The 15,671-nt window shown below is 43.8% G+C and overlaps 2 protein-coding genes across 2 annotated transcripts in view; both read right to left on the minus strand.

Annotated features, from left to right (window-relative positions):
• Positions 1 to 5,259: 5,259 nt before the first annotated feature.
• LOC113905115 (60S ribosomal protein L30-like) lies at positions 5,260 to 5,703 on the minus strand. Its single transcript, XM_027562111.1, has one exon. It carries the CDS (start codon positions 5,649 to 5,651, stop codon positions 5,304 to 5,306), a length of 348 nt encoding a protein of 115 aa, XP_027417912.1. The 5' UTR covers positions 5,652 to 5,703; the 3' UTR covers positions 5,260 to 5,303.
• A 2,035-nt stretch (positions 5,704 to 7,738) lies between these two features.
• The window catches only part of GRIK4 (glutamate ionotropic receptor kainate type subunit 4), a 502,860-nt gene continuing 494,927 nt past the window's right edge, over positions 7,739 to 15,671 (minus strand). The window contains 3 exon segments of the mRNA XM_027563462.1: positions 7,739 to 10,475; positions 10,478 to 10,709; positions 14,382 to 14,500. Coding sequence (XP_027419263.1) covers positions 10,216 to 10,475; positions 10,478 to 10,709; positions 14,382 to 14,500 — 611 coding nt within the window. The 3' untranslated portion in view covers positions 7,739 to 10,215.

Genomic DNA, 15,671 nt, shown 5'->3' on the forward strand with positions numbered 1-15,671 from the left:
ATTTACATTGTTATCTCTGATCACTGAACAGGACTCTCTCTGTAATCAAAAACAGAGCAGCTGGATGTTTGCATCAACTAAATGACCATTCTGGTTCATTGATGCATGCCGTATTAAAGCCATCAAACGTCATTGTCGTTAATAATAAGAAATATCGCCAGACAACCTAATAAAAACTCTCCTTCTACTGAAATTCCATCTCTAAAGTAGTATATTGAGCATCTCTGATGATTTCTCAGTATTGAAGCGGGTTGTTTCAAAAACAAACGCAAAATATTAGTGGTGAACAAAGTTGTAGATTTAGAGTGAATTGTCTGCTTCGACAACAAAAAAGCAAGAATCCTAGCTAATAAAAAGCAAGCATATGCAGAACCCTGTCTGTGAGTTCTATTCTTCCTGGAGGAAAATCCCCCAGATGGGATCAGGTGATAGGGTGTAATGGGAGATACACAGGTAAAGCACACAGACAGAACTGGATTTGAATATTTGCCTTTCACTAAGAGCTTTGTCTTTTACCAGCTGTGGAATTTTGGGTATGTTATTTAATTTCCAAAGCCCTACCTTTTTCTGACCTGAAAATAGTAATATTTAATTCAGAAGGGCTGTCACGAGGATTAAATAAACAAATGTTTGTAGTGTATTTGGTATGTAGCAGATACTGGAGAAAAGCTGGTTCTTTCTCTCTGCTTCCTTTCTACTTCTTTGATCTAAACACTAACTTCTTTGATCTAGAACTATTTTAGGGAAATAATAGCATTTTTCCCAGCTCATCAAAACTGGCCAAACTTCCCAGAATGGTAATCAGTCTACATACTAGAGCTCTACTTTGTTAACTTTTAAACAATTATGATGTTTTCACATGTAAAAACCAAATCACCAAGAGGAATTTCTTTCAGCTTTCCTGGTGAGTAAGGAGGAAACTGAATTTGGTTTTGATTATTTTGATAAAGATGATTGCATTTCTCCTGAGCAAGTACTACCTTGATGGGCTTATATTGAAATGGAGAGCCCATGACCCGTGTTTTGATAATTTTATTTTGGAGCAGAAATCACTTTTTGAAAATAATGAGGAGAGAAGGGAGAAGGATGGTTGATTTTTTTCCAAAGCTGGTGTGGGAGTCAAGAGGCTGAATTCTGATCACCTGTTTAGAAGGCATGTAAACAACTGGAAGAAAACATCCCCTTGAACCTCCCAATTGGAACCAACTCTCCACCAGCTAACGAACATTATCAACCTGCTGTCCCCATCAGGTTCACATCCAGTTAAATAAACGAAGTACTATTTTTTGCCTGGTGTAAAATTTTAAGTTGTTCTGTGCACAGTAGCTTTAAATCAGGAATGTATTCGCGTATTTCTGCTACTTGGTTTCAAACCTGCAGCATTTTTATGTACATTTGCTCTCAGCTGAATTTGCCTCATTCATTCATGCATTCATTCATGGGAACCAAATATATGCAAAGAATCCTATGCACTGTGAATGAATTAAAGATGGAAAAAGCATTTTCTCTGTACATTAAGGGCCTTACTTACTCTGGTAGGTGGGAGTAAGCATATATGATTCAATGTAGGAAATGATCGAGTTTCCCTGGTGGCTCAGACAATAAAGAATATGCCTGCAATGCAGGAGACCTGAGTTCGATCCCTGGATTGGGAAGAACCCCTGGAGGAGGGTATGGCAACCCACTCTAGTAGAGAATCCCTATGGACAGATGAGCCTGGAGGGCTGCAGTCCATGGGGTCACAAAGAGTCAGACATGACTGAGCAACTAAGCACAGCACAGCTCAGGAAATGATCAGGGAGAGAAAGATTAGGAATGTTCAGGAGAAGGAGAGATTATTACTGCCTTGGGGATGGGGATCATTGAAGATGTCACAGGGAAATATTTGAGCTGGATCTTAAATATAGGCAGGTTTCCATTTGCAGCAACTTGGATGGATCTAGAGATTATCCTACTAAGCAAAACAAGTCAGAAAGAGAAAGACACATACAAAAAGCAGTGATTTCTGCTCCAAAATAAAATGATCAAAATTTGACTCATGGGCTCTCCAATTCAATATAAGTCCATCAAGGCAGTACTTGCTCAGGAGAAATGCAAGGGGCTTCCCTGATATCTCAGTTGGTAAAGAATCTGCCAGCAATGCAGGAGATCCGGGGTTGGGAAGATCCGCTGGAGAAGGGATAAGCTACCCACTCCAGTATTCTTGGGCTTCCCTTGTGACTCAGCTAGTAAAGAATCCGCCTGCAATGTGGGAGACCTGGGTTTGATCCCTGGGTTGGGAAGATCCCCTGGAGAGGGGAAAGGCTACCGGCTCCAGTATTCCAGCCTAGAGAAGTCCATGGGGTCGCAGAGAGTCAGACACGACTGAGCGACTTTCACTTTACCAAAATAATCAAAACCAGTTCAGTTTCCTCCCTACTCACCAGGAAAACTGAAAGAAATTTCCCTTGAAGATTTTCTCTAAAAAGATGAAAAGACAAATACAAAGAAAGACAAATACGAATATGATATCATTATATGTGAAACCTAAGATACCATACAAATCGGCCTATCTATGAAGCAAAAGCAGACTCACAGACACAGAGAACAGACTTGTGGTTGCCAAGAGGGAGGGGGTGAAGGGAGATGGATTGGGAATTAGGGGTTAGCAGATGCAAACTATTATACATAGAACAACAAAGTCCTGCTTTATAACAACTAGATTCAATATCCCGTGACGAAACATACTGAAAAAGAATATATGTATATATATGTATATGTATAACTCAGTCACTTTGCTATACAGAAGAAATTAACACAACATTGTAAATCCACTATTCTTTAGTAAATTAATATTTTAAATTTAAGAATAAGTTAAAATTTATTTATTGAAGAATAGTAGATTTACAATATCGAGTTAATTTTTCTGTACAGCAAAGAGATTCAGTTATACATATATATATATATATATATCTTTTTTCATATTCTTTTCCATTCTGTAGGCTAGAATACTGGAGTGGGTTGCTATTCCCTTCTCCAGGGGATCTTCCCAACACAGGGATCAAACCCGATCTCCTGCATTGCAGGCAGATTCTTTACCATCTGAGCCACTGGTGACTCATACATACAGGGAGACTTTGACAGTGGAGAGTTGAAAGAGAAGTCAGGAGCTGGGAACTGCCAAAGTAAAGGCAGAGGAGAAGAAAAGCATGGGATGGAGAGGGTATACATAGAGTAGAAAGCAGTATGGTTTGACTGCAGGGTGGGATGGAGGAAAGGTGAGAAAAGTGTCAGGAGAAGGTTGGAAGATCAACAGGGGCTGAATCAATGAGGAACTTATATCCTCTAGAAATCATGGCAGCCACAGTAAATTTGTTGTTTTATTTGTGACAGAAAATAGACTAGCTAAATGAAAACATTGCTTCAGATTTCTATAGCTCACCAGTCAACTTAGCCACTTACATTTTAACAGTTTCATTGTGTGACCTTTCTGAAAATTGTTTGCTGCCTACAATGGACAAAGTGATTGACAAGTGTCGAGTAGAGGAATGTCAACGTGTGCTGCTCTTGTTCTCACGGACGGTGTTCCATTACACTATCACCAGAACGTTTTGCCTGGTCAGTTATTCATGCTGGAGGAGTTCTGTTTTGCATCTGATGGGGGTGGAGGGTGAAGAGGTTTTAAGAAGTTAGCTCAGGCATCTTATCCCTCAACTGGGAATAGGGAAAAAGCACCTTTTACTTCATGCATCTACATATATGTTGGTTTAGGAATAAATTACATCCAAGACTGCTCAGGGAGAACTAAGCCACTAAAAGCCAGAAGATTAAACCCAGGAAAGTTATCTAGAAGCACTGACAAACCCTGAAGTGATCGTGGAAACTGTCTTCTCTCTTTCAAAATAGACATAAGAGATGTCTTATGGGAATCTCCCAGTCTGAGCTAAACTCACACACACACACCAGCTTAGCTTGAATAAACAGGGGCAAAAGAAGCACAGAGAAATAAATTTAAGTCTCTCTGTGCAGAAGTATTTTCCATCAGATTCTCTTTAAGCTACTTTTTAAGTCCTGTCGCCACATTTGAGTATGTGGGTATGAACATCTCCAGTAATGCTGTCCTGTGTGTGAGTGTGTGTGAGTGTGTGTGTGTGTGTGTGTGTGTGTTATCCTGCTTGTGACTGTCACATGTCACCTGGTTTTGGTGATTTAGCATGTTTCTCTATGCCCACTTGGAGCTATAGGATTACAGATGATGTAGAATTGGAAGCTACATTCTGTTATTTTTCATGGAAAAGCTACTAAGAATCTAATCAGAACAATCCAAGTAGAATAATTTTCCATGCAGGCTCCATGGGCTTCGTCGACTACCTGGATGGTTCAATGGACTGAAAAGAAAATCATTCTGAATGTTCCTGTATATCAGAAATTTGGGCATTTGGTTCTGTATTAGTTTTTCACATTGGTTCCACACTTTCAGTTATGTATTTCACCCTCCTTCCACCCTTAAAAAGTATTTAATCTTTTTTAAAAATAGCTCATAATCCACTTCAGATCATCTCATTGCTTGTTTCACAGTTAGCCTTTCTGTATTCTGTAGGTCTAGGCTGTTTGTCTCTATAGCTAATCCCACTAATACAATATAAAGAAGCCCAGGAACGAGCTAGTGGTGAAAATTTCTAAACAGTACTGGCAGCAAATAGGAAGAAGCATAATAGGTGAGCTGGAATCCTGGGAAAAAGAACGCTGTGGGCGAAACAAAACAACTGCCTCAACAAGCTATCTCTTATCAGAACGGCGCTGAATCCATCAACATGAATTAACCATATTTCATTCCCAGGAAAAGTGAACTCTTGTTTTTCTAGATGTCCAAAATAAATAAACTAATTAATTAACAACCCCAAGTCGCAAACCGTCCTGCTTTCTCCACTAAGCCGATCTCAATGACCTGGAATCTTCAGCCTCTCGGAATGTCTACATGATTTGATTCCAAATCACACACTCCAGCACTTGGATATTTTGTGCTTTATCTTCACTGTTTCTTACAGGTAACTGTTGTCTTCTCAGACAGAAGACAGACACAGACTCTAATGTGGGGCTGTAGACTGAAGAAACACCCTCTCAAGGTCACGCACGAATCTAAGAATAATTCCCAACAGGATGACAGGCCTCTTGGTCCCTGTTCCCCTCTGACTTTTCTGCCATAGTCAAGAGAGAACACTGGATTGGGTACAAGGGATTCTGAAGGGTTAGCAGGATTCTTTTTTTTTTTTTTTTTTTAAATAAGCTCTGGCCAGTTTTATTAAAGAAAAATTGTACATGATTTACTTTTCACCAGTCTGTTCTGGCATGCTTCTAATAATATCAGAATCACCTGGATCAACGATAGCCAGTGTGCATACTCTGTAGTATTTTCCACATGCTGTGCCCAATTCAATATTATTGCCACCGTAGTGATGGACACCAGTTTTGGCCAACATGGCATAATACTCTATTTCAGATTTCCTCAAGGCTGGGCAGTTGTTGGTGAGGATGACCAGTTTTGCTTTGCCTTGTCTGATCATTTTCAGAGTCTGTTTGTACCCCAACATGTACTTTCCACTTTTCATAACCAGCTGGAGCCTAGAGTTGATCGACTCCAGTGACTTTTTCGTCTTCTTTGCAGCCACCATCTTCTTGCCTTAGATGCGGGACGCCTCCAACCAAGAGCAGCCACCAAGATGGCCAGGGAGTGAGCAGCAGGATTCTTTAGCTAATTTTCTGGCAAGAGGATCATTGCGCTTATGTGTCTGACCTCCATCCTCTATAATACAGACTCTACATATTTGCAGTAAGACTCTATATATTTACCTTTGTAAATAAGTTAAACTACCCAGATACAACTCAGTTACAATGCATTGGTTCTCTGACTCATTTCCTTCAATCCTGACCACTAAAATATTTACATGCATGGTCTCACTTAATATATGAGCAGATTATATGCTCAACTCCTTTTTAAAAAAAGTCATTATTGAATTTGCTGCAATATTACTTCTCTTTTATGCTTTTTGGCTGCACATTACATGGGATCTTAGCTCCCTGACCAGCGATCGAAACTTCACCCCCTGCATTGGAAAGCAGTCTTAACCACTGAACTGCCAGGGAAGTCCCTACACTCAACCTCTTTATGGTTCTTCTTAGGCCATCAACTTTTCTGCCATTTCTGATCAGAGAGTTTGTTTTCCATTCTACTCCCCTCACAAGCATTTTTCTTTCTTGATCTTTGTGCCAGTTCTTACGGTAACATTAATATGTTTTCATTCAGATTTGGAAATTAGTATGAAATTAATAGAATTTGAAGGATAACATTCTGTTGATAGTGACAGAACTGCTCTTTCCAGGTTGCCCTTAAATTACAGAGGGGTTGTTGACCTCCTCAGTTTTAAAACTTAGAGACTTTTTCCTCTGCAATCAACACCTGTTATTTCTAGCTTCCCTGGTGGCTCAGATGATAAAGAATCCGCCTTTCAAGGCAGGAGACTTGGGTCGAGCCCTGGGTCCGGAAGATCCCTTGGAGAAGGAAATGGCTACCCACTCCAGTGTTCTTGCCTGGAAAATTTCATGGACAGAGGAGCCTGGTGGGCTACAGTCCATGGGGTCGCAAAAGAGTTGGACAAGACTCAGCGACTAAACAGCAATAACGAATATTTTTTCCATGAGAGGAGTTCTCTAAAGGCAGGTCATCACCAATCTTTGAGGCATGCAGTAGGATCCCCGGTTGTCAGCCCCTGAGGCACTCCGTTTGGCTAATGTTGGAGGATTTGCCTGTGGGGTTGTGGGGAGAAGCCACCTTTCACAGAAAGACAAGCGAACAGCTCAAAGCAACTAAAGGCTTAATTTTTCTCTTTGAGAGGTCCCATAGGAAGCAGTAGCTTTAAGTGAAATCTTTATGAAAGGATTCCTTCTCTGAATTTTCCCAACAGGCCTCTTTGTTATTACCTCCAGAGAGTTGCCTACCCATCAGGGAACCAAATCCCCCTTATCGTGTCCAGACTGCTTTACTGCTGTGCACACCCCACTGGAGGGAGGGTTACAAATGGTTCTCTCAAGCTTCACTCAAACCACCAGCCTGCCGAGTCTGAAATGCCCCGGCCCTTTCTGGCCTTCTGCACCATGGGAAGTCCCCCTTGGATTCCCAAAGAAAATTAAACTCCTTGGAATTCCAAACTAATAAACTTTCACAGAGAAGCCCCAGGCGGATTGGTTATCATGATATTTCGGTCTCACCTAACCAATAAGAGGGCCGGTTGGCAAGTTCCCAGGATGAATATTCTCATATGAGCATTGGATTAGAGGAAGCCAAAAGATTTTTGGCCATCTACGTACTCAACTTACACCCCACCTGGGTTCTGAGGTAGAGATCTTGTGACCGTTGGGGCCCTGCAAGGCAATTAAAAGAAATAAAGCAAAGTATTATATTTTAATTGATGTAATCTTCAAGCTCCCAGTGGAATCTGGGGTGATATCTGACTAGAGTTACCCTAGGTATCAATAGATGACTATTCTGTGAAAGTGCATTTAGGAAGACAAAACCCTATGAATCCTGAACTTCATTAACATGTGTATCCATTTGGGGGTGGGAGGTGGGGATTGACTCTGTCTCCAGGACTACAAACTGAAAGAAGCCACCTAGGTTTTTCTGGGGTCTGAACAAAGAGCTGAAGGGGGTGGGAACTGAAGAGAGGGCAAGAGAGAAGGGCAGGTGGAGGGGAAGACAAAATGTGGGTTTATATTTTTATTTGCTTTCAGAGTACCTGGATTTTGGACACACCAAACCACTCTTTCGAAACCCAGACAGCTTTCATCCATCACTAACATTTCAGGGTTTCTTTCTGTTTTATTGTAAATATTCCAGTCGAAGAAAGATAAACAGACAAGAAAAAACAGCTTTATACAGTATACAGAGTCAGATAGAAAATACAGAATGGAAAAGAAAGGCAACAACCAACAGATAAAAGTGGAGACGAACCAAGGAAGAGAACTAGCTGGTTGCAAGTTCACGCAGCAGCTTGAGCGAGGTGCAACAATGGTTTCTGCAGCTGACAGAAACTGCCTTGCGCCGCCAGTCTTATCTTTATTCCGTGAAAGAAACAGACTTTATAAATGATTCATGGGGACATTTACTTCACTAATCCATTAAAAAAAGTTTGTTATTGATCAAGATGTCTTGCTCATAAAAATGAGTTTTATTTGTCTTTAAAAAAAAAAACCCTTCCTGCTCCACATGTGATCTGACAGTAGGGACCACATTGTGCGAAGCAAGGGCTGGAGTTGAGGGCAGCGTGGCACCATTTTGGTCTGCAGTCTGTCGGCCTCCAGGTGCCCTTCCCGCCAAGTCTGTGTTCCTTCAGGTGGTTCAAGCGAGCAAGGTTTTAAAAAAAAAGACTCGTGTCTGCAGAGCTTGCTGACATTTGATGAGCTAAGAGGAAAGAGTAAGAGGACTCAAATTCATGTGAGAGAAGAGGTCAGCCTAGTACAAAACCGGTATCCTTTATTTGACGCCTCAGGGTACCCCCAGGATGGCTGCTCTAACCAACTGTCCTGGCACAAAGAAGATGTCAACCTAATGTCGATGGCAAAAACACGGAATTAAGCTCGTCGTCTTCCAAAGGGGTCTTTACGTTAGTACATTCAGAACAGAAACAATGGGAGGACAATTTCGATTCAAGGTGTTGACGGTGGGGGAGGTGATCGTCGTAGCTATTTAGCTCTCTCTCCCTCTGGATTTTCTAAACTGACAAACAGAAATTGCATAGAATTTGTTTTCCATCAGAACATGAGAACTCTGTGTGTGAACCTCCCAACCGGAGAAGCCAAGCAAAGATCAAGTGGCTGCTGGGAAGGCTGCCCCTCCCGTCAGAAGATGCTGTGGACCCTCAAGCATCTCACAAGTAGAGAAGCACTTTGCAGGCAACGGACAGCCTGGAAAGCATCAGTAACTCTGAGTGTGCAGATGGAAGAGAAGTGAGATGCTTCATGTGAAGTCATACAAGGGGGCTACTGCCCATGTGTCGCTAAGAACTCAAGAGTTCCTAGTTCCCAGGCCTGTGCACTGGCCACAAGACCCTACCTCTCTCCCAGGAACCTGGCAAAGTCTTGATTATTTATGGTCTTTCTATATAACACACACACACACACACACACACACATGCGCGCTTGTACCCAGGTCTCCCATCTAGTAGCAAGAAGTCACCCAATCCAGGATAGCTCTGGCTTCATAGGCAGCTACCGAATTTTGTTAAAAAGAGGTGCAGGTAACAAAGTCTGCACCGGACCAGCAGGGGGCCCCATCCTCTCCCCACCCCCCACCCCATGAACACTGAGCCAAGGCCACTGTCCAGGAAGTTTGCATTTACCCTCTCTGCTCCTTAAACCAGCCCTGGGATAGTCAATGCCTTCTGCACTCCTCTCTCTTCTCTCCTTCTCAGAGATCACTTTCATCAAAGACCACACCAAACCCAATCACAGTGAAAGTCAAAAAGAGAAACAGAAAGAAGGGACATATTAACCTCTCAGGCATTTCAAGTTCTCTCAGTCAACTTTGAGTTCATTGGTTTGGGACGTTTTAAAAATTACTTTAATGGACCTTTATTGGAGACTCTCCACCTAATTCTTCCCAAGAGCCTTCTCCTCCATGCCCCTGTGTCCCGGGTCACCACACAGAAAGGAGAATTCAGCACCTGGAGTTTGATGCACTGGCTGCTCCATATCCTAAAATTTAGGGAAATGGTACCAGAGATTATGGTGACTTCCAATCCCTAATCCAGCCGCCCCGCCTCCCCAAGAAAGCAAAACAAGGGAAGAGAATTGAGACAACAAAGAAGGGAAGGAAGGCAAAAGAGACAACAAAAGAACATTAACAAAAATATACAAATCCAGAAAAGAAAAACTTCCCTGTTGAGTTTAATTTTTTTTTTTTTTCCTGTAAGAACTAGACCCAGGGTACAATGGCCCCTTCCTAGGGGGAAATTCCACTGATGATGCCACCAATTCATCTGACGGTCTGGACAGGGACCCCCACCCGGACTCTGTAGTTTTGGCGGGATGGGAAGGCCCACTGAGGGGAGTGGGGGCTTGTGGCTAGGAGGCAGAGGGTCCCTTGCCACTTGGGCGCATCGTCTCTGGGGTGGCCCCAGCTCCCCGGACCAGGGCGCCGCCTCCGGCTGGGGCGTCAGGCTCTTTGATCTGTTTGTAAAGTTACTGGATCCAAAATCCGGAGAGAAGGGTGGACGCTGTACAAGTCCGAGGGCCCGGCAGGCAGCAGGCGCCGGCCCGGCGCATCCCGCCCCCGCAGCGGGCAGAGGAGCGGAGCATCTTCGGCGGCGGCAGGGTTACTCGGGCTCGCTGCTGTTGGTGGTCTTCTCCCACTCCAGGCTCTCCTCGCTGCGCGCCGGGGACGGCCGCGCCCGCAGGCCCTGGAAGCGGCGGCACTCGGGGCACACGCGGATGTGCGTGCAGCCGCGGGCCACCAGGGCGGCCTCCTGGGCCAGTCTCTGCGCTAACTGGTCTGGCTCCCCGGCCCCGCATAGCTTGCCGTTGCTGAGCGTCGCGGTGCCCCGGGGCCGGCGCTGCTCCTCCGGGATGGGGGGCCGGGGCGGCGGCAGCCCAGAGCGCCGCCGCCGCGGATGGACAGTGTCCTGGCATAAGATGATGTTGCGCAGCTCGCTCACCATCTCCTGGCAGACGGACCCCTGCAGGACATGGGAAGGTCATAGCCCCATCTTTCAAGAGCAGCCCCATACGGTCCCCAGCGTGCTAGTTCGGGCGAGCGATCAGGGCGCAGAGTTTCAGAATTTTATCATCGTAAATGATCGATGGTCTTTCAACTCATCCTCTCACTTCCACCCGCTATTTAATATTCAAACATCCTCCATACCATCGTGTGCAACAGCCCTACCAGCTGGTTGTTTCAACTTCGAACACCTTCAAAGACAGTGATCTCACCGCGGTGGGAAAGCGCCCCTACCAGTTTTGCATATTTCCCTTAAACGCTGCTTCCTTCTACTGACTTAATTCCTCTCCCTGAAATTGTCATCCATGGATCCCAGTTAAATTTGGACCTTGAAGCTGACTAAATAAGTAATCCCTCTACCAGATGTCAGTCTTTCAAGTATTTGAAAAAGCAGCCCTGTCTCCATGAACATTCTGTTCTCAGGCTAAAAAGTCTCATTTCTTTTAATCAGCTGGTTATGGCTGGAGAGGCTGCTGTTCTAACAAGAACTGTACAACAGCCATCTACTCCTGCAGCTCTCCTGATAAGAAACTCTTGGGTCCAGCTGTGTTTTAGAATATTTTGGATTTGGACAAGGTAATGCAGTGAACATAAAATACATTATGTATCTGTTCCAGTGGGCTCTGGGGAAGACCCTGCATTCAAACACATTAATAGCAAAAGGTATATATGCTCACCCCAAGTGAGAGAAAGACCATAAACATTAGCCTCATACAAGTCCAAGTCGAGGTTTGTCACCAAATACGCTGGCATCAAACAAAAAACTTGGAACTTTCTGAACTGAGCTTTTTAGGTTTCAGAATTGCGAATGAAGAATCTTCAACCTGTACCATGACAACCATGTGCTGTGCTTAGTTGCTCAGTCGTGTCCGACTTTTTGCGATCGCCCGCATTGTTCCATTAATTGTTCCATTAGGGGAGTCTACTTCTCTGTACCTGCTTCAGGTGGAGGGTCTATGCAAGCTGGGTTATTTTCCCAAGAACTCACCCATGGTCTGGATGTACCTTGAACAATTCAGTGAGGAGTTCAAGCTCTCCCAGGCTCCTCTGTCCATGGGATTCTCCAGGCAAGAATACTGGAGTGGGTTGCCACGCCCTCCTCCAGGGGAATCTTCCCAACCCAGGAGTTGAACCCAGGTCTCCTCCATTGCAGGTGAATTCTTTACCATCTGAGCCACCAGGGAAGCCCATGACTATCATAGTTATACCCATTTCACAGATGTGGAAATGGAGGCTCAAAGAATTTATATACTTTACTAGACTTATTCAACTAACAAATAGCTGACCTAGAAGTTGAATCTACACCTACCTACTTCAGAGTGAGTACATGCTCTACTTTGTTCTCTACTCTGTGCTGGAAAGGACACTTTTTGCCCCCAAGATGGGAGAAGGAACTTTCTTTTCTTTCATGTTCTCTCTTCCAGTCTTCCCATTCTATCAGCAGAAACGGGAAGTTGCTTTACCATAATCAAATTGTTCATGTAGCCTTTACTCTTCTTTCTAGATGTTGGGAGAGCTTGAACTCCTCACTGAATTTTTCAAGGTACATCCAGAACATGGGCGAGTTCTTGGGAAAATAACCCAGCTTACACAGATCCTCTACCTGAAGCAGCTACAGAGAAGTAGACTCCCCTAATGGAACACGGCCTGAGTCAGGATGAGACTCAAGACTGTCAATAAATAGCAGAGACTCTATGCAAGTCTTGACTTCTCTGTGCTTCTAATAATAACAAAAGCATCATCTCCTGCCTAATCTATTATATGTGACAGAATATACCAACATACATGTATTGACTGTCAACTAAGTATCAAATTCTTAGTAGTGGGAATACTGACACTAAAGACCAAGTCCTTACTTTCGGGTAGCAAAATGTCTAGTAACCGGGCTGATGTGAAAATAATTGGCACACAGTGTGTGACTGCTCTATGCTCTGGTTACAGGGGTGGTGGAAGGGAGGAGAAATGAGTAGCATTCTGATTTGGGGGAGAAGGCAGGAGACGTGGGGAAGGTTTCAGAGGGCAAGGAACACCTAAATGAGGTCTTAGGGAGAGGTACGAGCATCATTGTTTAAGGAGCAGATGGAGGAAGAGAGCCAGTAATGCTAAAGAGAGAAGGATGTGGGGAACCAAGAGAGTCTGGAGCAGGCAAGGCAAGGGAAGAAAGAGTTCTGGAAGGAACTTCCCACTTCATCAAGGGCCACACTGAGGTCCAATAAGGCCCAGTGGGTTATCTTCTGGTTTTGTTCATTGGGAGGGGTCAGGCCTCTTAGCCACAACCTTTCAGGGCAGAGGTGGGGAGAAGCCAGCTGTCCTTGAGTGAGGCCAGAATGGGAGGTGAGACAGGGAGGTGGAGGCAGTGGATTACCTGGGTTTGCAAGAGGAGAGAGGGAGGGCAAGAGCAATAGTAACATGGCTGTTACTTGAGACTATGGGATAAACATTAGTGTAGTTGTGGACTTCGGGGAGAGAACAGGGAGAAAAAATAAATGAGAGAAAAAGGATAATCCTAGAGGAGCTGAGGAAAGATGGGAACGAGGTGGAGGGGTGACCAGAACATGCGAGGCAGGCCCAGGGGTGGCTCCAGCTGTGGATGGATTTTTAAGGCGGTGATCTTCAGTGGGGGCTGGTCACTCCTGATCTCTTGGTGAGACAGGAGGGAACATTAGTCATGAAGGAGCAAAGGGTTATGAGGAGTGGGTGATGGCTTGAAAGTCTAAGGGGGCATGAGAAAGAGGAAGAGATTGGTGAGCTGTGTTAAATCGAGGCCCTACATGAGGCTGGACCACAGAGGTTTATAGGAGCCCTGGACCCTTAGTTATTGTTAGGAGCTGTTTCTCCAGTGTCAGTTAGGGAGAGAGATTTTAGGACAATCAGGAGTTGGGAGACTGAGATAGATGCCAGTATACTTTAGTTTTTTTTTAATTTTTTTGAGGAACCTCCATACTGCTCTCTATCCCATGGGTAACATAGATAGCTAATGGGAAGCTGCTGTATAGCAGAGGGAACTCAGCTCGGCACTCTGCGATGACCTAGAGGTAGGGTGGGGGGAGGGGAGGGGAGAGGGAGGTTCAAGAGGGAGGGGACATGTGTACACATATAGCTGAGGGACTTCGTTGTATAGCAGAAACTAACACAACACTGTAAAGCAATTATACCCCAATTAAAACAAACAAATAATGCAAGTAGCGTGTAAGCAGGTAGAATGGGGCTACAATTGGATAAAGTCTTTTTCCTCCTTCTTAGACTCCTCCATCTGTGTGAAGCGTAATTAACCCAGTTTCTAAGTCACAGGTCTGAGAATTAAACGTCTTCCAAATCTCTGAGAAGGAAGATGCCATTTTGAGCTCTCATGAATTAGGATAATAGCTCTAGACAGCTTTTACCTGCAAGGCAAAAAACATACTTAAGATGGAAGAGCCAAAGCCACTGTTTCCATTGTAACCTGGTTACTTTTGCTTGTTTTTCCTTTTAATACTATACCTTAAATCACAGTTGTGCTAAATCCATGGGCCCCCTACCCTCCTGTGGGATTTCACAGGTTCTGTCTGAAGTGACCTTTGTCCCTGCATGAGCCTCTGAACTTTGCCCTGCCTGCCAACACTATATAGGTCATACCCATTAGAAGGTTTACCTCAGTCGCTTCTGAGTGTCGGAGAGTCCATAAAAACTCCAACATAGCCATAAAAATGGCCACGATTAAGCCACAAATAAGAACCACAAAGATTCCACCAATATTCTCCATTCCTAGTCCTGTAAGAAAGTGAGAACAAACAAAAAAATAGCGTAAAAGAGCTGGAAGACATAATTATTCTACGAAAAATGTTGAATGTTATTTGAATTACCAGCACTTGAGACTTGTAGATGCTTTACACACATGTTCCCTGAGATATAATTATTCTTTTGAAACAAAAGCAGAGCGTAGCTGGAGGAGAAGAGGGGAAGGGGATGTAGATGCAGATGGAGGAGATTGGTGAGAGGCTTCTTGGGGCGGGAGTGGTGGTCATCTTATGAAAATGGGCTCAGGCAAAATTGGATTTCGCCTATAGATACCAAAGGGCTTCCCAGGTGGCTCAGTGGTAAAAAATCCGCCTGCAATGCAGGAGATGCAAGTTCGATCCCTGGATAAGGAAGATCCCCTGGAGAAGGAAATGGCTACCCACTCCAGTATTCTTGCCTGGGAAATCTCATGAACAGAGAAGCCTGGCGGGCTACAGTCCATGGGGTTGCAAAAGAATCGGACACAACTTAGCGACTATACAACAACGATAACAATGATATCAAAATACCAGCAAATTCTAGCTGTTTCACAAAAATGTAGTCAATCTTCCTAACACTGTGTTTTCTTGATATAAAGCCATTTATATCTATGGATATAAAAAACTTGTAACCTAACTGTGGATAGAAAAAAGTTTCTTTTACTTATCTGTGTCAGCATGTTACTAAAATACTTCCTTGGAAAGTAAAACTTTTTATTCCACCAGACCAGTGGCTCCCAAACCTAAAGGCCATCAGAACCATCTGGGAAGCTCATTAAAAACACAGATCCCTAGTCCTTACCCTAGACCTACGGAATCCCTACCTCTGGAAATGATGCCTAGGAATCTGTATTTTTAAATGCATTTCACAGGTGGTTCTTTTCCAGCCAGGCCTAAAATTTGTTTGCCAATTGGTATTTGGGAAAGCATCATACATAGCTAAGTTTCTTCAAGTTAGGCACAATATCTGGTTATAACCTCACTTCCTAGTATGATGACCATCCACATAACATATACTTAACAAATACTTCTAGAATTATATGGTTGTTTCACTTCTGCAATGTCAAACACCACATTAGCTATGTAACTGGATGCTTTTTTGGGGGGAATGTCAGACACACATGAAACTCTGACTCACCAGGGGCCACAATCATAAATCTAAAAGC

The sequence above is a fragment of the Bos indicus x Bos taurus genome, chromosome 15, assembly GCF_003369695.1.
Source record: "Bos indicus x Bos taurus breed Angus x Brahman F1 hybrid chromosome 15, Bos_hybrid_MaternalHap_v2.0, whole genome shotgun sequence".
Taxonomy (NCBI): domain Eukaryota; kingdom Metazoa; phylum Chordata; class Mammalia; order Artiodactyla; family Bovidae; genus Bos; species Bos indicus x Bos taurus.

What these genes read in the sequence shown, in the direction of transcription:
- LOC113905115 (XM_027562111.1), bottom strand. Translation starts at nt 5,651, where the DNA reads ATGGTGGCTGCAAAGAAGACGAAAAAGTCACTGGAGTCGATCAACTCT.